At 48.1% G+C, this 23619-nt stretch overlaps 1 protein-coding gene across 1 annotated transcript in view; it reads left to right on the forward strand.

Moving 5' to 3' along the window:
• The first annotated feature begins 844 nt into the window (after positions 1–844).
• LOC144100628 (uncharacterized) overlaps positions 845–23619 on the forward strand; it is a 34343-nt gene continuing 11568 nt past the window's right edge. The window contains exon 1 of the mRNA XM_077633515.1: positions 845–1088. Within this exon, the coding sequence (XP_077489641.1) occupies positions 880–1088 (209 nt within the window). The 5' untranslated portion in view covers positions 845–879. The remainder of the gene's footprint in view (positions 1089–23619) is intronic.

Consider the following 23619-nt stretch of genomic DNA (forward strand, 5'->3'; position numbering starts at 1 on the left):
ATCGCTCGTTGCTCAAACTGCACCCGCACGCATTTTGCATTGGCGTCGCTCTCTTATTGTTTACTCTTACTTCTCGCACTCCTTTCTTCCTCTCTTCACTGCTCCTTTAATTTCCTCATTAATACTTTTCATTTTTTTCTCACGTTTAATATGACGTGTCCACCGAGAAGAGAGACACACAACCTTTCATATCCTCAAAGCCAATTTTCATTTTTTAGAGCAAGAGCTACGCGCACAGTTATTCCCGATGAAGAAACTCCAACGATCATAAAAGAGGAATTTCAAGAGAACGAATCACCATGGTCATCACCACCATTACGCCACTACAAAAGAACCGCACCCTGCGCAGTAAAAGATCAGCACAGGCATCGCTTCCTCGGTCCCAGGGCCAGAGATTACGGCAAACCGCATACTGCAACAAGGCGAGCCAAAAACTGTGCCCATGACCTTTTACGAATGGTTGGGCTAAGTACCGCCTTAAGGGCTTCGGCCTAGGACTGTCGATGTTCGCGCTCACCATCGCATAACACCCGAGCCGTGTCGTGGTTCTGCTCGTGTCTTCCTTCGGCTGGCTCCTGTCGCTGCTGCTGTCGTCGCTCTCCTGGTTTGCCCTGTCTCCACTGGGAGCGCCCCTGGCTCTGCGCAGCGATGTCCGTCTTCTTTCAAGAGGCCGCGCGTCTCATGCTGTATCATATCAGACGAAAGCACGCAAGCTATCTCAATACGCTCCCTTACCACGTGCTTATCTTTCGCCCTCTGTTTGCACTAACCCCTTTCCACCTTCGGCTATAAATATCAGCACTGAATAAAGAAGTACGTTCTTTGTTCTCTGGACACCCTGGCTGTCCATTCTCGTCGTCCCGCTCGAGGACGATACACATGGCGCCCAGGGCGCTGCGCCGGGTGGACAAGGCGCTCAGTCTGGCCGCTCAACAGGGGACTGCCCAGCTAGCGCGCAGTAGGGCCGGGCTGGCGTACGCCTCGGGCCTGGCCGTCGGCGTGGCCAGCGGTGCCTGTGCGCTCCTCAACGTCCTGGCCGAAGCTCCAGAGATGGGTGCAACGCCTGGGCTGCAGGTGATCCCTGACAGGTAACACGCTCTGATGGTCCTGCACTTCCCGTCACCCTGTGCACACCTTGCATTGATTGGGGAAAAATAGGAAAATAGAGTTTTTTGAAAAATTAAGCTCTAAAGTTCTTCAGATCGGTATATTCACCTCCAGCGAGTTGTCTGGCTCATTTTACAGCGAAGCTCTATACCTCTACCGTCCAAGCAAATTTTCGTGTTGTCGCCGTCAGCAAAACACGCCAGGCTGAAAATTGGAGGCTACTCCAAGTGGAAAAGTACCCAACAGCATGGAAATCGTATATCATATTGATCGTAAAGCAGTCGTAATATAAAAAAAATAAAAAAAGAAGGATTGAGATCTTAAGTTGAGCCACTTTTCGGTCCAATCATTTTGACAGCTAGTGCAGTCATCTGTATTAGTTCAGTGGCAGTTCAATGGCAACGGTAGTAGTCACTGTACTAATTATTTCGCGAACCAGGTAGAGCTTATAATTTGTCTTTCCCTGAAGGTAAGCGGCTGTAATTTTTTGTTTTTAACGCGTCACCATTGGAGCCCCACTGCGAAAAAAAAAGCGCCTGGCGTCGTCCGGTGGCATAGTGCTGTGTATACTTGTCACCTGCCACGCTTGATACACAGCTGAATGTCATGAGAGGAGGAGGAGGAGGAGGAGGAGGAGGAGGAGGAGGAGGAGGAGGAGAAAACAACTTTATTTAGTCCCCTGCAGAACGACACCATGACTAAATGGCGCCGCGACGGGTGCCCTGATGTCTTCTCAGCGGGTGGTCTCTACTCAACTCCAGCGCGTGCTAATCCCGCGGTTAGTCGCCCTGAGGGGCAGCGTTCCGTCGGTTTCGCTCGGCCTTTGTCTTTCAAGAGCCGCCGAGACCTGCTGGACGGCCAGGTTTGGATTTCAAGGTAATAGCGTACCGCCGCAGCCGCGAGTCGCGGCGGAATCGTAATTGTCGAAGCTTCGTCGGGGAACTTTGTGCAATCCCTTAGGATGTGCGTCAGGGTGGCCCTCTCCCGCTGGCATACGCGGCACACATCACTCGCTGGGTCCCTGCCTTTCGAGCGCCCCGAGGACCTGCTGGACGGCCCATAGCTGTTGGTCTTGGTCGTTGCTCTTCGCGGCTGCCTCCAGCCACGGCGGGATTGTTCTTGATCTTGCTTCCTTTAGATTGTTGATGCAGTCCCACAAGATGTGCGTGTGATCTGCCGTCTCCCTCCGGCATACTCTACACGTATCGGTCGGGTAGGTCTCGGGGTACATGCGATGCATGCGGTCATGAGAAAAACTCCCCGAAAATGACTTTGTAAATTGTATAATTATAATAGTGACTACAAATGACTCAGCAAAGAGCACACCTAAGTCGACCAAATAATCTTTGACAAAGAAATAGTGGCAAAGTATGTAAGAAATTATGAAGACAAGATTACAATAGAAGGAAGGCAATAAAAACAAGGAGAAGAATATGTTTCAGCTGAACCATCTCGTCACTAACATCAAAGCCGTTTGTAAAACACATGCTCCGGTGAACGATATCCTGCATCCGTGCACTGCAATCATGCAACACTTGTTAACCATTCCAATTTTACGAAGATGGTTGATGCCTTCCAAGGGCTTTGATGCTTATGTGGTCGCCTGTCCAGTGGACTGAATGTCTTCTCCTGTTCTGTAATAAGCACGCTCTGCAATTCAATATGCTTTTGTTTTGTACATATTAAATGAAAAAGCGACACGCGCGCAGTAGTTCACGTTCAGAACACGCAAGGCCGTTAGCATTCGAGTCCGGTATGTAGATAGTATTAACGAAGTAGACTAAATTTCCAATAATTAGCTGCTCAACAGGTTTGGTTCAATTGCGGGAGGGGCGGGGGTTAGTTCTGAATGGTTTTAAAGGAGCCTTGACAACCCTCTGGTGGAAAATTTCTATACAATCCGGTAGTTACCAGGCATCGTCTCTAGAACACGCCGTTTCAATTTTTTTTCTTCAAGACCCATTAATAGCAGTTCCAACCGCTTCAATCAAGCGGTTCCGTCGCACTTCTCTCAGCCCTGCCTGCTTCGAGTCGGCTTCGCTCACCAGTCAGGTTGGCAATCCTTCGCAAGCGAAATTGATCTTTACGCTGCGTTTTTAGAGGGAGGTGCGGAGTACGTGAGGTGTCTACGCCATGGCCCCGCTTGAGCAGGAGTTTTTTTCTCTTGTTTTTCGCGTTTCGACATCGTACGTACTACGGGCCATTAGTCGCCACAGGGGCACGTTCTGGCTACCACGCTTGACATAACCGACAGGTGCGTGGCGTGCCCGCAGTTTTCAAGGTGAGCTGTAAAGACATACAAGTAATGCTGCACTACTTTTGGCGAAGACTCCATCTACGAACAGGATAAGTTGACGGGCTATAGTTGGTTTTGCCTATTTCAACCGCGCATGCTAGACACATACACAGGACGAGAAAACAAAAACACATGAGCGTTGAACTGCAACTGTATGTGAGAAGGACGCCAACCATTACATACAGCTGGGTGTCCAGGCTAACTTTAGCCAAGGGTTAAAAAATAAGATATTTCAGTTAGGCCAGGGAAACCACTTATATACACACCTACCAGCCGGCTTGCGCATCATAGGCAATTTTTGTTTTGCAATTAATTAATTACCAATTAAGATATTTTTCTAAATGCGTAAAAATTGACTTTAGACTGCAAATGTGAGGAGCAAAGTTCGAGAGCACCTTCAGAAACCCCATTCCATTTATTTGCCATAAAGAAAGACTCACGTGCATTTTTTCCGAGCTCCAAAGAAAGTCCTCGAAATACAAAAAAAAAGTCACGTGACTAGCGCATTCGCGCCCCACGATTGCGCTGCTCTCAATCCTGGCTTGAGTGAACGAAATCAGCTGCTGGCAAGGCACGATGACCCCATTGCTCCAGCAGGCCGATATCTCGACGGTGGTTGCGACGCCCGCGCGAGCCAGTGCATTCGCGCGCCACGATTGTGCTGCTCTCAATCCTGGCTTGAGTGAACGAAATCAGCTGCTGGCAAGGCACGATGACCCCATTGCTCCGGCAGGCCGATATCTCGATGGTGGTTGCGACGCCCGCGCGAGCCAGTGCATTCGCGCGCCACGATTGTGCTGCTCTCAATCCTGGCTTGAGTGAACGAAATCAGCTGCTGGCAAGGCACGATGACCCCATTGCTCCGGCAGGCCGATATCTCGATGGTGGTTGCGACGCCCGCGCGAGCCAGTGCATTCGCACGCCACGATTGTGCTGCTCTCAATCCTGGCTTGAGTGAACGAAATCAGCTGCTGGCAAGGCACGATGACCCCATTGCTCCGACAGGCCGATATCTCGATGGTGGTTGCGACGCCCGCGCGAGCCAGTGCATTCGCACGCCACGATTGTGCTGCTCTCAATCCTGGCTTGAGTGAACGAAATCAGCTGCTGGCAAGGCACGATGACCCCATTGCTCCGACAGGCCGATATCTCGATGGTGGTTGCGACGCACGCGCGAGCCACTGCATTCGCGCGCCACGATTGGGCTGCTCTCAATCCTGGCTTGAGTGAACGAAATCAGCTGCTGGCAAGGCACGATGACCCCATTGCTCCGGCAGGCCGATATCTCGATGGTGGTTGCGACGCCCGCGCGAGCCAGTGCATTCGCGCGCCACGATTGTGCTGCTCTCAATCCTGGCTTGAGTGAACGAAATCAGCTGCTGGCAAGGCACGATGACCCCATTGCTCCGACAGGCCGATATCTCGACGGTGGTTGCGACGCCCGCGCGAGTCAGTGTGCAAGCGTGACGGTGCAACCGCTGCCGACATATCAGCCTGCCAAAGCAATGGGGTCGTCGCGCCATGCCGGTAGCTGATTTCGTTCACTCAAGTCAGGATTGAGAGCAGCACAATCGTGGCGCGCGAATGCGCTAGTCACGTGACTTTTTTTTTGTATTTCGCGGGCTTTCTTTGGAGCTCGAAAAAAATACACGTGATTCTTTCTTTATCGCAAATAAATGGAATGGTGGTTTCTGAAGGTGCTCTCGAACTTTGCTATTCACATTTGCTGTCTAAAGTCAATATTTACGCATTTTGAAAAATTATCTTAATTGCTAATTAAATAATCGCAAAAAAAATGCCTATGATGCGCAAGCCGGTTGGTATATGTATGTAAATGGTCTCCCTGGCCTACTTCAAATATCGTATTTTTTAACCCTTGGCTCAAGTTAGCCTGGACGCCCTGTATATACCCTAAAGCAACCACACTACTCTATGTTGAACAGTTGAGAAATTTTTTCGCTTTTTTATCTCGCTTGTTGCTTGACACGTGCTCTGATTGCGGTTGTCCTGGTGGGCGGTTGCTTGAGGGTATAGTATATGTACTGGTTAGCGTCCTTCTCAAATAAAGTTGCAGTTCAGCGCTCGCGTGTTTTTTGTTTTATCGTCCTCTGTGGGTGTCTAGCATGCGCTGTTGAAATATCACGCGGCTACGAGAGCGGCATACATTTCTTCCATACGCTCGCTCGTGAACGTGTAGCTCGAGAGGAGTAAGACTTCAGCTGCTGTATCTGCTCTTACGAGCTGAACAACATGCGAACAAAAACCTATAATGCTTTAAGAGCGAGATTCAGTGCTCACTTGCTTTCACCCTATATATCTAACCTGCGAAGTAACAGCGCACTTTGTTTTGACACCCCTTATAAAAATGGTCTATAGACTGCCTATAGACTTCTTATATACTACATTGCTTTCATATAAATATTTCCTTTTGTCTATTTATAGTCTACAGACGATCAATACAAGAAGGTCTACTAAAAGTGTATGATCATAATTCTATAGTTTGTCTACGGAATCTCTATTGACTTTATAGATAAAATATCGTGGAAAGTCTATAGTCTGTCTAAAGACATATTTGTAAAGGACGTCTCCTCTCATCCTTGACGACGAACATCCTGGTGGTGCAGCACACTCTGTGGAGCGTCATCAGCTTCCAAGTGATGTGGATGCGCAACCCGGCCCTTGGCGCCGGTCGCGCACGTCTTCGGCTCTGGACTAACTCCTCGCGGGGAGACTACGGCGTCCCGCCCTAGTGGGACTAGTGTTTATCGCGGTCGCCGTGGCCTTCACCGTGGCTGGAGGCAAGCCAGGACCTGCGTGGACTGCCCTTGGCGTCGTCCCGTCTCTTAAAGGAGCCGAGGAGGAGACTCCGCCGGCAGAGTGCTGAACCGCTCGTCCTGACCGAGGCATACCAGCGCTCCGCCTCCCTGAGGCTTCTGGCGAAATGTGTTTGCGGGGGCTAGTCATCTATGCACTTCATCGCTCTTACTTCTTCTGGCACAATACTTCATATTTATTTCAAAGACCCAACTTCGTTGACAGGTGTGGAATAAACATGCACCACAACTTTATATATCAGTAGGAAATCGTACTCTGAACTCACCAACATGAAATTGTGTAGTCACAGTAAACGCTCATTTAAACATCTCTTGTGCTTGCAATGAAATCACATTTTCAAGTGGGGTGTCGCATCCCACAGGCAAGTTTTTGAGTGGCTTAGTTTCAGTGACCTGAGCTGCTTTCGTACATGTGCGCTTTGTTTTGTAAATGCACACCTGTCTTCGTGTCAGCTCGCGGGGATAGCTTCGCGCCTTCTTTTATGAGATAAATTGCTTGTAGACCTCAAAAATCAATACAGAGAACTACGCCTTTCGATTGGAGACGTTCCTTAGGTTTGGCTCAAGCCCCAGAGTTTGCATGGATTACAGCAGCAGAATTGCGCACTGCACAAGTTGACAGCCCTTACGGAACCCGCACTTTGCATCGAAGCCATCTCTTTTAGGGCTGCCTCTTGAAAGCGTTCAAGAGCATTTTTGGTAGTTGCTCAATTCACAATGCCAAGTCTTTTGAGAAGTCTCGCAACTTGAACAAAGAACTTCACAAGGAAGGTGTTACATCCTCTCTAGTCCCTTAAGTGGATGGTGAGTGTGCTGATCATAGAGGATTCCTGTCTTCAGCAGAACAAGTGCCTGTTAGATTTTAGTCTTGCTTAACAATGGCAGATAACTACGCTTATAATAAAACTAGATATGCTAAATTTATTGTAATATAAATTCTCGACATTCATTACCGAAACAGGTCTCGCTGAGGAGATACTGTATTGAATATTGAAGAATTAGGCAGCCTAATGTCAGGCTAACATTACTGAACACAGCACAGCACAGCAGACAAAACACAAGTGCTCGGCAGTAACACAGATGCCAGCCATATTTATGTGATGGGTTCCGAACGCTTGGACTGGTGAGGTCGGTGGTTCTATCCTTTTCTTGACAGCGAAACTTTGAATGACTGCTAATATATGTCAAGATCGAATGAAACGTTCGTCCACTTTTAACAGCGATGCTTTTTAAGCCGGAGGATGTTCCGTTAGTCATGCGCAGCAGCATGCCCGTCGTGCGCAGCGTTGGCTATGTTCGCAGTAATGAGGTCACCCACGGATGCCTGACGCCCCCTGTCGGAGCGGACGAAAACTAATGCAAAAAATTGGCACTGGCTTAGCTCAGTTATACCTTTATATTTAATAGCGAGAGCTGCAGTTCCTCATTGGTTACGTACATTGTCGAGCTTGTTGTTGTGACTATAATGTTAATCATTAAAACAGGTTTATTTATTCAATTGTTTTGTGAGAGAAAAACACTGTCTGATGATCGGTAAAGTAACACGCAGTTTTTTCAATGCTGCCTACACAGTATTTAGACTGGTTGGTTTCTCTCACATGCACAAGGGCAGTGGTAGCTCCACATGCACTGTGTAGCCTTAATGCGAGGATCCCTAGCTAAATTAAGATCAAACTTCTCTTTCATGCATCGGCTAAGATAGTCTTGTTCCCTATTGAAATAACCGCACCGAGTCGTATCACCTCAGCTTTTATACACACAGCCGCACCTACGCAGATTATCCATACGACGCCACACGCGGCCGCGGCGGCCGAGCTATGACGTCATGCGCCACGCACCAGCTGCCCTTCTCTAGACCTGATGATAAAAGTCAAATCTGCGGAGAAAATGGCACTCTTGATCACATAATTTGGCAATGTCCTGACTTTCCAGGCGGCAGGAAGAACATTGAAACTAGAGATGCCAGGGAGGCCTGGCTGCGAAGCGAGTCTCCCGCCGAACAGCAACAAGTCACCCGCCCGGTGACGGAAGCCGCGAAGAATGCCTGTAACTTCGTCTGTCTAAGCGCGGAGGCCCCGGCCCCCGCCCCTTGAGCCTGCGTGCCAGGGGCGGGAAGAAAGGGCCCTCGTACATCGGTGGAAAATAAGTTCCTCTTCTTCTTCTTCAGCTGCCATTCTCCGGTTGCCGATCATGCGCATTCACGCGCGGCGCCGGCGGGCGTAGTCGCGCCGGCATGGCTCCTCGCGCGGCGGCGGCGAACTTTGGCATCATGCGCCGCGCACCTGCTGCTTCTCTCTTGTTTCGCGCACGCGCACTATCGGTCTCCCAGGCTCACGGCGAAATTCTCGACTGGGTAGCGTAGTGTAGCTCTCGCTACAAAAACGCAAACGCCCTTGGGGGCGTTGCGTAACCACGTGGTATAAAAAAGGAGCTGCGCTCCGGCGCCCGACGACAGAGCGACCGTGTCTCCGACGAAGATAGAGGGGGCCGCGGAAAAAGAATCTCTCTCCCGAAGAAGGGGAAGCGCGGCGCGAAAGCCGACGTGCCGCTGCTCGAGAACGGATGCGACGACTTCGGTCCAATTCCGAATATCGTGCTGCTGAGCATGCGTCAAGATGTCAGCGGGTTCCAACAAGGGATTCGAGTTCCGAGTCCGCGTTACCCAGCGAAGCGTGTGCGCAACCAGGTGTGTCAACATCGGGATGTCAGCGAGTTGGAGAAGATTCGAGTTCCGAGCCGTGTTACCGAGCGGAGCGTGCGTGCAACCAGATGCGTCGACAAACGATCCAGGCCCGTCAGCTCCCAAACAAGAGGAAGCCCGGCGCGAAAGCCGGCTCGCCGCTACTCCAGAACGGATACGACGACTTCAGTCAGATCCCGAGTTATGAGCTCACGTTAAAGAGCAATGTCGTGGTGCACGACCAGACGCGTCGACAAAACGATCCGGGCACACGTCAACCGAGGTACTCCTTGACAATGCGCAGCATTCACCATGGACAGATGAAGTTGAGGTGGAGGTCTACAGAGGGGAAGGCGCACTGGAGGAAAAATTCGCTACTGTAGACGACCAGGATGACGAATGAATGGTGGTACAGAAATAAACAATTGTACGTACTGATGACTGAGTGTTCGTTGGTATTGCGGGGGGGGGGGGGGGGGTACTATAGACGGCAACAGATAGAAATGACGAGTATAATCACGGTTAACTTAGTCGAACCAAACTCAAACAGCATCGCTGTGTCATCAGTCTTACACGAGAGTGTAATCTGCCCTACATTTTTTAATCCAGAAATGTCATGGCTAAAATGTCGAGGCCAGGCCAATTGCAGCGTCCTTTTTGCCGGTCATGCTAAATAAAATTACGTATCGCTTTTCATATTGCAGGTTTTCCATGCCAAATGTCACCTAAAGTGCGGCTACACGTCACAGCCATCGTTCGGTTGATGAAACCGACAGTGCACGAGGGACAAAATTCAAATATAAATTATTTACAGGTCTTAAGCGAGTGACACGTGGTGATCTATATATTTTAAAGTCTTACGCATTGCAGCGGCACTATCATCATCAGCAGTGCTGTGCCACTTCGGCACGTGCCACCAAACTGTAGGCGGTCACCAAGCTGTAGAGGGACAGAGACTTAGTCCACTACAAATAAACGAGCGCGACGCGGACGAAGCGAACCGGCCGGGAACCAGGAATAAACTACATTTATTCTACGCCGCACATGGCCCCACGTAGCCAGCGCGAGCGCATGTCACGAGCCGAGGCGGCGCAGCACTGCTGATGATGATAGTGCCGCTACAGCATCATTTGCAACATTGAAACACGCAACTAGAGTTGTTGCTATTGTCCTTTAAGGGTGCCGTTCAGCGCCGTCGGCGGCGTGAGAGAAAAATCCGCAGTGAAGCAGGGGCTTGTCAGACCCGGGTTGCTCTTCGCGAGCAACCTTGCTAAAGGTTGTGACTGGGGGCAGTTAAGTAAGTTAAGTCCCAGTTGAGTCTCCCCTTCCGGTGGCGATGAGAGGAAACTACTTGATGATGAAATCGGGGTTTCTTGATGACCCGGTGGTTCTACTCGCCAACATTCACATTACTCAAGGACAGGAGAAGGCTAACTATTTATTTACAACATAGGTAAAAAAACGAGAAGAAACAAAGCAAGGAGAAAACTATTTACATGACTAAATCGTGGATCAGACGAATTCAGCCTCCGCTCAACCCAGAGCGCTTGGTTTTAAACCCTCTGTCTCCGCCCTTAGCGGGGACAGCAACCAATAAGATAACAAACGACACCCCTCATCAATCAGTGGTCAGGGAAAGGAAAATAAGGTTTCCGCCAACTAATCACAGATTGGGGAAAGAGTTCTGATTAAAACATTTGGGAAGGAGGTGTCAAATAACTACACAAACAACACAAATGCGACTTCCGTTCCCCACGCCACCCACGGCACCACAGACGCTAGAAACATGTGCCGACGAGGCGATGACTCAGGTTGTTGACAGCAACAAAGAGAAGACAGTCGTTAAGGTAAGTAGACAGTCGTTACAGGAATAGTGGGTTTCCGGTCACCCGGCTAATACTCAGCCGTATCTCGTGCGCCCCCGAAACCTCGTCGGCTTCAGGCCTCTTAAGACGGGCTATGCCCGTGACGGCGCGGCGTAAACGAGGACGTCGGCCGCACAAAGGGGAGGCAGGGACAGGACGGGCCCTTTGTTGGGGACTTCCGACCCCGCTGGAGCGGCCTTCCTTGCGAACACAAGGCCAACGAGTTCGCGGAAAGGTCAGCGAACTCCACACCTCCCAACCAAGAATGTCACGCGGACACTTGCTGTCAGTGTGACATTAAAGTCCGGCCACAAGGTTCCAAGCAGCACTGCGCACACACATACATAGCCTCATTTCGTTCCGTGCACACAAGGTTAGGACAACAATCTGCACGTTCCAGAACCACCATGTCAGATCGGTGCACCAAATTGGCAGAATGAGTTCTAGCCACCTACATCTCGAAAAAGATGTTTCCTTTTAGCTTTGTCCCTAAGATTGGACCAAAATTCCAATTTATCCGGCACGGCGCCGGTTGTGAAGGCTACCGCCGCTATCGGATCTCCCTTGTCGCTTTTCTCAAAATTAATAGAGCTTACAGACTCCCCACGGGCCACGAAGGCTGCTGCTGGTATTGCGTCTGCATTCGCCCTTACTTTGAATTTTAGAATAGGGTTGGGCCTGTCATCGGCAACTTGACCTACACTTTGACATGCAGTTTCCGGCAGTGCTAGCTGTTTCCAGCGTTGACAGCCGGCGTTCTCCTCAAAGAAAAGCATGCGCTCGTTCGTTATCGTTTTACGATCACCTTCGCCGCCTTGCTTCCACACTTCTGCTAATGGGGCAGGTTGCTCCATGTGGAAACCTACAGGAATGGAGGCATTGCCCGCATCCACCAGTTTCCTATGTGCTGCGAAACTCTTTGCAGCTACCCCTGTCAGCTCCCAATCTGATGCAGAAACATTTGTAGCTTCCGTATTTGCCTGAAGTTCCACTGAAGCCTCGAGTCTGTCTCGAACAGATTCGTGTGAGATTCTGAAATGCTCTTCGACATTAGCTTCCTCATTTACTTCCTGCAGCTGCACCCTTTCTGCCTGCTCTAGCAGCGCGGAAGTCTTAAGTGTTATCAACTTCCCTACACCTACAGCTACATCTGCTGTCGCTGCGCACAGTGTAAGCTCCAGCTGGATAACCAACTCATCTGTGGCAGCTAGCTTACCATCACCTGCAAGGTGTGTGCCCGCTATCATATCCTGATTTACTTCTTCCTCGCGCGTTCCCGCTGCTTCAGAGTTAGCTCCGACCAGATCTTGCACAATGCTGAACGCTTGTTTGCGAGAAGTACACTCCTGCGCCTCCTGGTTGTGCTCTATATCTGCTCGCTCTGACAGCGCGTGCTTCACAGGTGTGACAAACGCCTCTATGCCTTCAGCGATCTGTTCTGGCACGGCACACAACGTTAGATCAGCTTGTGCTCTTTGGAGAACCGCACACTGCCATTTTGTAATTTCGGTCCCTGAATCCACACAGGCTTCAGAATTTTGACCTTCGGATCCCAAGTCTCCGCATGCCAGAGATACTCTGTCCCATCTGGTTGACTGACCTTATTAACAGTCCTCTCCGACTGGGAATGTAGCTTATCAGGCGCCAGTATCTCTACCTGAGCTACTAGTTTGCACACATCTGTCCTCACCGCGGGAACATCTTGTTTTTGCTTTGAATTCGGGCAGTCAATCATCGAGTGTCCAAATTTCATGCAGGTATAACATTGAACTGCTGCGAATAAGACTTCGCTATCAACTTTCGTCCCCTGCCTTAACTTCAATTGCATCTGTGCAAGTTTTTTCTTTTCTAGTTCAATTTGGAGTTTCAAATTTTCAATTTCACTCAGCTGTTCAGCCTCCTCCTGCTCAACACGTCGCATCCTGCCCTCCTGATCATACCGTACGGCAGCCATCTCCGTTTTCCGTGCTATCGTTTCTAGCACATAAACACTACACCGACATGGTGAATTCCGAGAAATCAGAAAGGTCTCCTACCTTACTGGTTGCTCTCTGCCCCGGTGATCTCGTCGTCCTCCGTGATGACGACAGGCTCCTCGATGCGGACGATTTGAGCTCTGGATCACTCAGCAGCTCGCTGACTTCTGCCTCGTTTGACTGGCTTAACTTGGTCGCCTGGTTACTTTTCAGCAGCTCGCTGACTCGAACCCGTTCGATGTGGACGCCTGGTTCTTTTCAGCAGCTCGCTGACTCGAACCCTCGATGGCTTGTTGTTGCCCGGCTCCTTCAGCTCCTAGCTGACTTGAGCCTCCGACGTCCTCTCGAACTCGACCCGTGATCCTGAAGCTTTCGACGTCAGTCTTGCGACGCAGCTTCACGTTTTCTCCTTTAGGACAAACAGCTTGTCCACCGACTTGTTCTTCTCACCTTCCGTCCAATGCCTTGAGTAGAAAGAAGTTGCGATCCTGTGTCGACTGCGCCAGTTGAGATCCTGTGTCGACTGCGCCAGTTGCGATCCTGTGTCGACTGTGCCAGTTGAGTTTCCCCCTTCAGGTAGCGATGAGAGGAAACTACTTGATGATGAAATCGGGGTTTCTTGATGACCCGGTGGTTCTACTCGCAAACATTCACATTACTCAAGGACAGGAGAAGGCTAACTATTTATTTACAACATAGGTAAAAAAAACGAGAAGAAACAAAGCAAGGAGAAAACTATTTACATGACTAAATCGTGGATCAGACGAATTCAGCCTCCGCTCAACCCAGAGCGCTTGGTTTTAAACCCTCTGTCTCCGCCCTTAGCGGGGACAGCAACCAATAAGATAACAAACGACACCCCTCACCAATCAGTGGTCAGGGAAAGAAAAATAAGGTTTCCGCCAACAAATCACCGATTGGGGAAAGAGTTCTGATTAAAACATTTGGGAAGGAGGTTTCAAATAACTACACAAACAACACAAATGCGACTTCCGTTCCCCACGCCACCCACGGCACCACAGACGCTAGAAACATGTGCCGACGAGGCGATGACTCAGGTTGTTGACAACAACAAAGAGAAGACAGCCGTTAAGGGAAGTAGACAGTCGTTACAGGAATAGTGGGTTTCCGGTCACCCGGCTAATACTCAGCCGTATCTCGTGCGCCCCCGAAACCTCGTCGGCTTCAGGCCTCTTAAGACGGGCTATGCCCGTGACGGCGCGGCGTAAACGAGGACGTCGGCCGCACAAAGGGGAGGCAGGGACAGGACGGGCCCCTTTGTTGGGGACTTCCGACCCCGCTGGAGCGGCCTTCCTTGCGAACACAAGGCCAACGAGTTCGCGGAAAGGTCAGCGAACTCCACAGTCCCCCTCTGTTTATGTTTCTTATAAGAGAAAAATATCTCCTAAGCAGCAGATGTTGGAACAAGCCCTCGTTGTCTTGACAAGTGGGACGCCACCGCGGGCGTCTGCTTGCGAATGGCGGCGTTCTGCCTCGAGCCGATGCGCACCGCTCAGTTGCTTCCTTCCTTGCACACGCTCATTTTACTTCGCAAGCTCGGCCGGCAAAAACAGTAAGTGGAGTTCCATTCAATACACAAGTTCTGCGTGTTATTTCCAGTGCGCCTTGACGAGTGCCTTTAGCTACGCACATCAAGGAAAAGGGGCGCGATCATAGTGTAGCTGCATACGTTCGGCCGCACAGTGTACGTAAGTAAGTAAGTAGGTTAGTAAGTGAGTGAGTGAGTGAGTGAGTGAGTGAGTGAGTAAGTCAGTAAGTGGTTTTTATTAAAATAATAATAAAAAGGGAGGAAAAGATTTTTGCTAGCCCGGCATCTGCCATCGATACTGAAGCACCTGAGCCGGGCCAGCGGAAATAAAGGATAGCAGGCATGCAGAGTGGAGAAATGAAGTGATTGAGGTAAGGGGAGAGAGGATAGGGGGAGAGGTAATATACACAAACTAATTACACGGTAATAAATGTGTCCAGGTTGTGCGCGTGATTACTTCATGATGAAGTAATAAAAACACACGCGCACAACACTATGTTGGCTACAAATGGAGTGGGGCGTCTAGTTGTTAATCTGCCAAGGTAGCACTCGCTTAGCGTTCGGTGACTGCGTGTAACTACCTTGCGGAGAACAGACGGGACGTCAAGCCCGTGTGTTCGAGGAACGCACAGAGGCTCACCAAGGTTCGCTCACGGGTGAGCGCACTGCCCTGCGGCCACAATAGCGTCTTGAGGGAGTGTGGTAGTATGCCCAGCGCCCTATAGGCCGCAAGCATATCGCGACGAGCATCGGTGAACGCGGCACAGTGAAGGAGCAGGTGTTCTAGTGTTTCCACTGCACCGTATTCGTCACACACATCACTCGTCGCGGTTCCGTGACGCTCCCGTCGTTCCCCGGGCCACATGCAGCCAGTGCGCGCGTGGAGGATCATTGTACGTTGCGACCGCGTAATTGCGCGACAGCCGGTGGCACTGTCGATGCGCTTACTTCCCGCGATGCGTGGGTCGGGGTGCTGCTTTCGGAGATGGTCGTGGATGGCCGCACGCACGTCCTCCAGCGCAAGGGGCAGATCGCTAGGAGGTAGTTGATGTGGGGCGGTCGCGATGTCGTCAGCTTCTTCGTTGCCGGCGATGCCGCAGTGACCGGGCACCAACTGTGCACGCACGCACACCCTCTCTGCGCGAGGCGCTCGACGCGCGAGCGAATGTCGCGCACTAGTGGGGTACCGCGGCCGTTGGATTGCAGGCGGCTGAGGGCGGCGCGGGAGTCGCACAGCAGAGCATTCCTGGGAGGCGGAGGGCCGAGGGCGAGCAGCAGTGTACGGCAGGCGCAGAAAAACGAGATGCGATTGGGAGCGGCAGCTGCTGCTAATAGGAAATCGCACCTCGTTCCTCCGCAGCTCTATGCAGAGGCGCGCTACTACCAAATGTGTTGTTTGTGCGGCACACACCCGACAGTGATGACAGGTATGCCCTTCACAACTTGGCATCTTCTTGGCGCGGTAGCGCCCAGAATGGGAAGAAAGAAACCAAAAGCAAAAAAGTAAAAACAGGACTGAACAACACTACAGTTTTGTGCACTCCACATTTAAACGAGTCCACTACTGCTCTGCCCGACATTGATATATCTTAAAAACAGACCGCAGTTTAGGTTTTGTTATTATCATAGTATGTTCTACCTCACCGACTTCAGGCAACGTATGGAATGCGTGTTTAATCTTCTGTAAAACACCTGCAGTGATATAGAATGCTCAGATTAGGGCTTGCAGTCTGTAGCAGGGCAGAATGGTGGGCCTGTTGGTATGGCATGTTAAAGAAGAAGTAACCAGCCAAAAAAGACGAGCCTCATTGTGTGTTCGTCTACTCCTTGTGTCTCTCCTTGTGTGTTCGTCTGTTTTGGCTGGTTACTTCTTTAACTGGCAGTCTGTAACACGCAAATTTAAATGAAGTACTTTTATGACTTGCCGTGAGTTTGCGTAATATTTTATCTGCACGAAAGCACTCGCTACCAATAGTGCTTCAAACATGACATTAGAAAATGGTCAAATGAGTAATCGTGGGGTAACAGCTTAGAAATCGGTGACGGCTCCTCACCTCATCAATGACGTTTCAAAAGAATCTATGCCAAAAAGGCCCTCAGATGCAGTCATTATAAACCCCTGTATTTGACAGATTACGCTACTCAAAATGGACCATAGGTGAAGCACATGTCTCATTGATGAGTTACGGTACATAAATCACTCGGTTGGACCGACCCACGAGGGCAGTTTTTTTTTTCGTCTGTACGACGCTCGCCATGCATGGATTGCTTCCCAAGGAATTTTTTTAGTAAGTCTAATTATGTTACTTTATCCTGTTGCTTTATTGCAAGGCCTTGAGCCCCCATCACCTCCCTTTTTTGTTGAGTTTATCGGCACTGTTTTTGAATAAAAAAGGTAATTGAATAAAACAAGGTAATCAGTTTTCCTTCCTGCATTTGTATGTTCACAGCAAGTTTCGTTCAGAAATTTTGGTGCTACTTATTTGCTTTAAGCCAAGTCTGCATACTTCTTAGGATTCAAGGTGCAAAGAAGAAATCAAAACTAACCATACCATTGTTGCCTTCGCTTTGGCAGGCTGCGCAGGTAAAACCAGCTGTTCCCAAGTGATATCAGTCCAGTGCAAAATTCTTGAGATTCCTTCGTGTCATGATGACCCTTGGGGTAGGATCCTAACTTGGCTTACATGAGCTGAAGCCAGAGTTCTGTACTAGCAGGTGCAGCCCAAATCAAATATTGAAGTTCAGACAACAGATATCTGGTCAATGCCTTGCAGCTGCACTAACACCCTTGCAGACCGCTCACCACAAGGCGCCGCAAGGCTCAAGGTCTCCATCCTGCCTACAAGCAATGGGGCCACCTAGTGCACCCATAGAAGAGTACTGCTCGAAAAACGTCATGCTTAACCTACGAGAGGATTAGTTGCAGCATAGAGCGAAGTATTGCCTGGTTTATTATTTAGTTTTAGATGCTACCATTACCAAAGTATAAAATTGTGCTTTAATGACAATGCATTGCATGCTTACGGAAACCACTCTGAAGGTAGGTTGATGAACATATTTTAGTTTCCCTTGGCACATATGCTAAACATTTGTTTGATTTAATCGAGCCTGAGAACTTCTCAATGTGCTGGCATTGTCCAAACGCTGCTGCAGTGAGATGAATAATGGTTAGTCAACTTGATCCGTCTTTGCTCAATCACTCAGCTCGATTACTATCAACACCCTACTATATGCTAGCGTTCTTGGTTAGCTCAGCTGGTAGAGTAACTTCTGGGTTTGATCCCGGCCGCGGCGGTAGAATTTTGACGGAAGAGAAATTCTAGAGGCCTGTGTACTGTGCGATGTCAGTGCACGTTAAAGAACCCCAAGGGGTCGAAATTTCCGGAGCCCTTCACTACGGCGTCCCTCATAGCCTGAGTCGCTTTGGGCGTTAAACCCCTGTAAACTAAACCAAACCAGAGTAACTTCTCTGGTGAGGCGGTGGTCCCGGGTTCAAACCTCACACCAGGATGGATTATTCTACAATTACGAGGTTTCTGGGGAAGCTGTATAGCTTTCCTTTGCAACCTATGGCTGCGTTTGTGCGGATGTCAGTAATTACTCTCTTATTACAAATATATTTGTTTTCATTGCACAACGAGCACAGTGCGCTACTGTAAGTATTTCAAACGTGCATCACAAAGTACAAAAAAAGTCTTAGTTTGGTGCATTGCACAGCATTTGTAGGCGTATTTTAGATCGAGACGCATTTCTTTGTGAAGTCTTTATATTTACAAGCTGCAATGACAGTCTCAGAGGCAGACAGACATTTTACTTGTTAATCTTGGATCTGTATTATTTATTCCTGTATTCATTCTGCTGGGATCTGTAATATGATGTGCAGTATAAAATAAATGAAAAAATAAAAGCTGGAATTGTTTTGATGATACCAGTTCTCTATGGTCGGCAGTGCTCCGGTTTGCTTGGTCAGCTTCAGATAGATCACAAGAATGCAGCAACAGCCTCTAAAAAAAGGCCACCTATTGGATAAGAAAGTTCCACGAGTAGAGTCATTCTGTACTATACTGAATCAAGCAGGCAAATCTCATCGCTAAATACTCGAAGAAACGTGCTTATATGTCTCTGCATAGCCATTGCGCGCCCTTTTGTGAAACCACGTCACGATGGGCGTGCATGATACAACAGCCTGTGACACATCAGCCTACGGCTCGTACAAAAGCCTGTGATGCAGCAGCCTACGGCGTTTTCACCGCCATACACTGCTGCGTCGCACATTGAATCACAGGTAATGACGATAGATATGACGGGTATGACGCACCGGCCTGTTGCATTGTTGTGTTTCACCACCACGTATAGACATGCGTGATACAGCAGCCTAAGGCGCACACAAGAACAGCCTACAAGTTTATGTGATAGAGTAGCCTATGACGCTTGGAACGTCATGCAGCGCTGCGTCGTCCATTGCATCATAACTAAATACGGGTGATATAACGAGAATGACATGCAACGGCCCTTTGCTTTGCCGTGTTTCGTGCACAAAGTTTGCAACGTTCCTATCCTCGGTCGCGTGCACTTTTTTAAAAAGAGCTTGCACTGTCTGGTTGCGGCTCGAGCACCGTCGTTCAGCAAGACCCCGCAGTGCTAAGAACCGCGTCGTAAGACGATACGCGGCGACTTAAAACAGAAATCAATGCCCTCACCGGAAAACAAAACGTGCAGCAAAACTATGCAGAACGCGAAAAAAAGTTCTGGGAGGTTTCCTAGCTCAAAGTTGGGCTTAATAACCACTTCCGGAAAAGCGAGCGCTTGCCGCCATTCCCGCAGATCTTCCCGCCGTTCCAGCAGATGGGGAGTGATTACTTCCCGAGAGATTGAAAACACCGATGCCCAGCGAGACTTCAGGACAATGTGTGGCGGATTATTCTCAGACCAGAAGTCGGAGCTAGCGCCGTGCTACCTGTACAGCGAATCTCTGCCTCCCGTAACTGAACTTGTTTTCTCCTAATCCATTGCACTAATCTCATTTCTCGTCCGTTTATGTATGTTCTGCTTAACTCAAACTTCAGCTCGTATTAAGATATCCACCTCTCAGTGGTTGTTGAGGTTAATGTCACATAGAACTGGCATATTCGCTCTGCGGTGCATCGGCCTAGACTCGGACGGCTTATGATGACTAAGTTCTCCAAGCGGCAAACCAGTAGTTTACAATTTTCAGACTTGAAGATGTTGTCGACCACTAATTATGAAGACTCCCTGGACTTTTGTCGACTATACACAGGTGGTGAAGAATTGAACTGCAGGAGTAGTTAAGGTGTTTCAGCTACAAGGGACTACGCCTAACTCAACCTGAACAGGAGGAAAAAAATCATACAAAGCAGAAAAATAACAAACAAGGAAGAATACTATTTCTATCATTCGCATAGTGTATACGTGGTGTTGTATCTCTGCCGCTGATTGCCGACATGTTTTGGAACGAATATACTATATACGATCCGTATAATTATATGCGAGCTCGCTCACCACCATCAGGGTTACTAAAAGAAAAACAAAATTGATTAAACGAATTATCTTATTCGTTGGTATTTCCGGTAACCTATCGCTTTTACGAACACTTGGTCAAAAAATCGTACAGCAGTCATTGGAGAGCACTTTCTCCTTTTAAAGCGGAGCTGTCTTGCATTAGGATATTCGTTTCAATCATCGCTACTTAATTTGAACCTGGTTCTGTGTTACGAACTGCACTTAGTGGTGCGCGTACGTGTAGGAGACTGCGCTTCCCTGGGATGTAAAGGTGGGCAGAAAGGGAAGTCCTAGTTGAGTGGTGGACATTATAAGGCATCTATATGAAACTGGGAATGAATTTCGCGCAGGCTTGCAACCATGTGATTCACCCACGCGTCCGGTAGTAGGTGAAGAAGCCATTGATGACGCGCACCGCGATGACTTACAAATTTGTTCATTTATTTCATCACCTCAAACACCACAGAAAGGGAAATTAAATGATAGGTGGTTAGTGCAGAAACAGAGCTAAAACGACAAAAGAGGACAATACTGAAGAGATTTTAGGCAAACAGCTCACAGGATCAAAATGCACAGCTCTCAAATGCTTTATGGTTACAAAACACATAATAGACAAGAACGAAAAGAAATAAAGAGGCGCTGAACGGTAGATAAGAAATGGATAACGGATTAGTAAACAATAAAAACTGCATAGTAAAAAAAAGTACAATAGACCAACCTTTGAGTAGAAAGGTGCACAGAAACTTAAAACGTCAAATGATCTCAGCATGCCTTTCAGCTTAACCAGATTTACTATAATTAGGGCTGAAATCCGTTAAAAAATAGTGCTCTGCGACTGTAGACAGAGCGAGCTTTTATTGCCACTTGCAAGTATGGCGGCCACACCTCCGAAGACGAAGATGCGTGATGATGGTGAATATTTACAGATGAAGACGAAGGTCGCGCACTGTGCTTACACTTGCTCCCCCTACGGACGAAAGCGACCGGCCCGGGCGCACGTTAGAGCGAAGTAGGGCGATGTGCGATGGGCGAAAGGCTTTAAGTGCGACACATGAACAATCTCTACACTACGACAACGTCGGTCATTGGCAGGATGGGCAGGGTCAACGCAATAGTTCACTGGGGACGTTTGTTCGAGTACAGTGTACGGACCAATAAAGCGGCTGAGGAATTTTTCGCAGAAGCCGGGGTGCGCACTGGAGTCCATTGTAACACTTCATCACCAGGAAAAAAACACACTGCACGGTGTTTGAAGCCATCGGTGCTTTTCCGGGAGTCTTGGCAAGAGTCAGTGTTCAGACGGGCAATGGTGCGACAGTAGGCAAGACGGGAAGTAAATTCGTCATAGGAGAGTCCGGGAGAGGTTGTGAAAGTTGAAAGTTTATTAATAAATTCCAACAAAGTTACAAACGTATACAGCGAAAGGTCCCATGTCACAAGACCGCGGGTGGAACCTCCCTTGACAATAAATTTCAATAAGCAACAAGATAAGGAAATACAGAACTCATTAATTAGCTACGCAGAGAATGAATACGTAGTGAAATATGAGTTACCGAAATATTAAAATATAAACGATATAATGCAGCAGAATGTACAATAAAACACTCACAGATGCCGCGATACATAGGATCAATAAGAAAAAAAGAAGAAAAATTACACATTAAGAAGGAAAAGCTTTGATTTGACCTTGAACAAAGAAAGCGTATTAGTTTGATGTCTAAGTTCAAAGAATTCCAAAATGATATGGATGAAAAACTAAGGCATTGTTTCCCGTAGTTAGTTCTGACCTAAGGTAGCAAAAAGTTGTTACGCAGCGCAAACCGTGCGACGATGTTGCTTATTAGCGTGCAAGGAGAAAATATGCTTAGCGGGAATTGATGATGAAGAATTTTAAAGAATAGGATACCAGAGTTGTAAAAATAAAGGGCCGAGATAGGTAGAACGTTTAAATCTATGAACAAAATACGTGAGGGTGACATTCGAGGGGTATAGGTTATGATGCGCATGGATACCTTTGCAGTTTTATTAAAGGCCAGAGATGAATATGATAGGTGTTACCCCATGATGAGATACCGTAGTTTAAGTGGCTGTGGATGAATGCGTAGTAAAGGGATAATAAAGTTTGGATTGGGAATTAGCTTCAGGCTTTAATTAGTGCGCGTAACTCATACGAAATTTTCTTGCACGTTTCAGCTACATGATGATAGAATTTTAAGTGAGGGTCAATGAAAACACCCAGAAATGAAACTTGATCTTGTGACGAAATAGCGGCAGAATTGAGGTATAGTAGTTTAATGGGCAATGGCCTCTGAGGGGGGGATGAAAAATCTGAAAACAAGTCTTAGTGACGTTCACGGAAAGGCGGTTAATGGGGCACCAGCGCTCAAGAGGATTAAGGTCATGCTGTAGGTTATGTATTAGCTGATTAATATCCTGGTGCGATGATATTATTTATGATTTATTTAGGAACTGCAAGAAACTAAAGGGCAGCAATACTTCTTTATCACATGATTATTCCCAGGCGACTTTACATAAGCGTAAGAAACTGTGGGCAAGTGCACAGCATGAGAAAGACAATGGCGCAAAGATTCGGCTCGAGCATGACAGGCTTTTTATTGATAAAGAGGAATTTGTCTGGGATGACGACAACCACTGCCGCGTGAGGGTAGAACGCACGCTTGCTACTGTTCATAAAAACGAATGACAGTTTGGGACAAAAGAAAGAAATTTTACATTGATAAATTTGAATGCACGCAGTCTCCTGAATAAAACTACTGAGCTAGAACACATTATCATGCTTTACCAGCCAGATGTCATTGCAGTAACAGAAACATGGTTGCGTCCTGAAATAACTGATAGTGAGATAGTACCACCTACGTATCGAATGATACGTAAGGATCGTGACACGCGCGGTGGTGGTGTGGCGCTTATTTTTAAAGAAGGAATCGAATTTGTTCTTATGAAGGATTGCCCTAACACGGAGAGCATCTGGTGCCGGATAAAAGTTGGTGTTTCTTCTTGTGTTATTGCCGCAGTATATCGACCCCCCAGTGCCCCTATTACATTTCTTGAATCGTTACAAGAATACGTTTCAAATAATGTACCTAGAAACGCAAGTGTGATCATTGCCGGTGATTTCAATTTGCCTAGTATATCTTGGGAGTCACTTGATGCAGGCACAACTGATGCTAAACACTGTGAGGTCATGTTAGACATTGCTTTTAATAATGATCTCACGCAAATTGTCAAACGCACAACAAGGATTGGAGCAAGTACGGAATCAATACTGGACTTGGTTTTTGTAAACAGCAAAATAACTGAATATGATGTGTCCGTTAAGGAAGGGCTTTCTGACCATAACCTTGTTTTAGTTTCTTTCAAACGGCTTAGACCACCGGAAAAAACGAAAAGGCTAACTATTTCTGTTAACGATTTTTCGAATGCTGATGATGTCAGCATCATAGACTACTTGGAAATGACCTTGGATTCTTACCACGGGGAGGATGACGTCAACACTTTGTGGGAGAGGTTTAAAAATATAATCAGGTACTGCCTGCAAAAGTTTGTTCCGCAACGCCAAAAAACGATAAAGAAACGTAACCCTTGGATAAATCGTGAGATAATCCAGCTAAAGCGAAGGATAAAGCGGAGAAAACGCAACAGAGTAAGGAATCAAAATGAAATTTCGCACCTATCTTCGATACTTAAAGAGAAGTTATTGACAGCAAAAGATAGGTATTTTTCCGAAAAGCTCACCCAATTTATGAAAACCTCCCCACGGCGTTTTTGGCG

This window comes from Amblyomma americanum, chromosome 8 (assembly GCF_052857255.1).
Source record: "Amblyomma americanum isolate KBUSLIRL-KWMA chromosome 8, ASM5285725v1, whole genome shotgun sequence".
Taxonomy (NCBI): domain Eukaryota; kingdom Metazoa; phylum Arthropoda; class Arachnida; order Ixodida; family Ixodidae; genus Amblyomma; species Amblyomma americanum.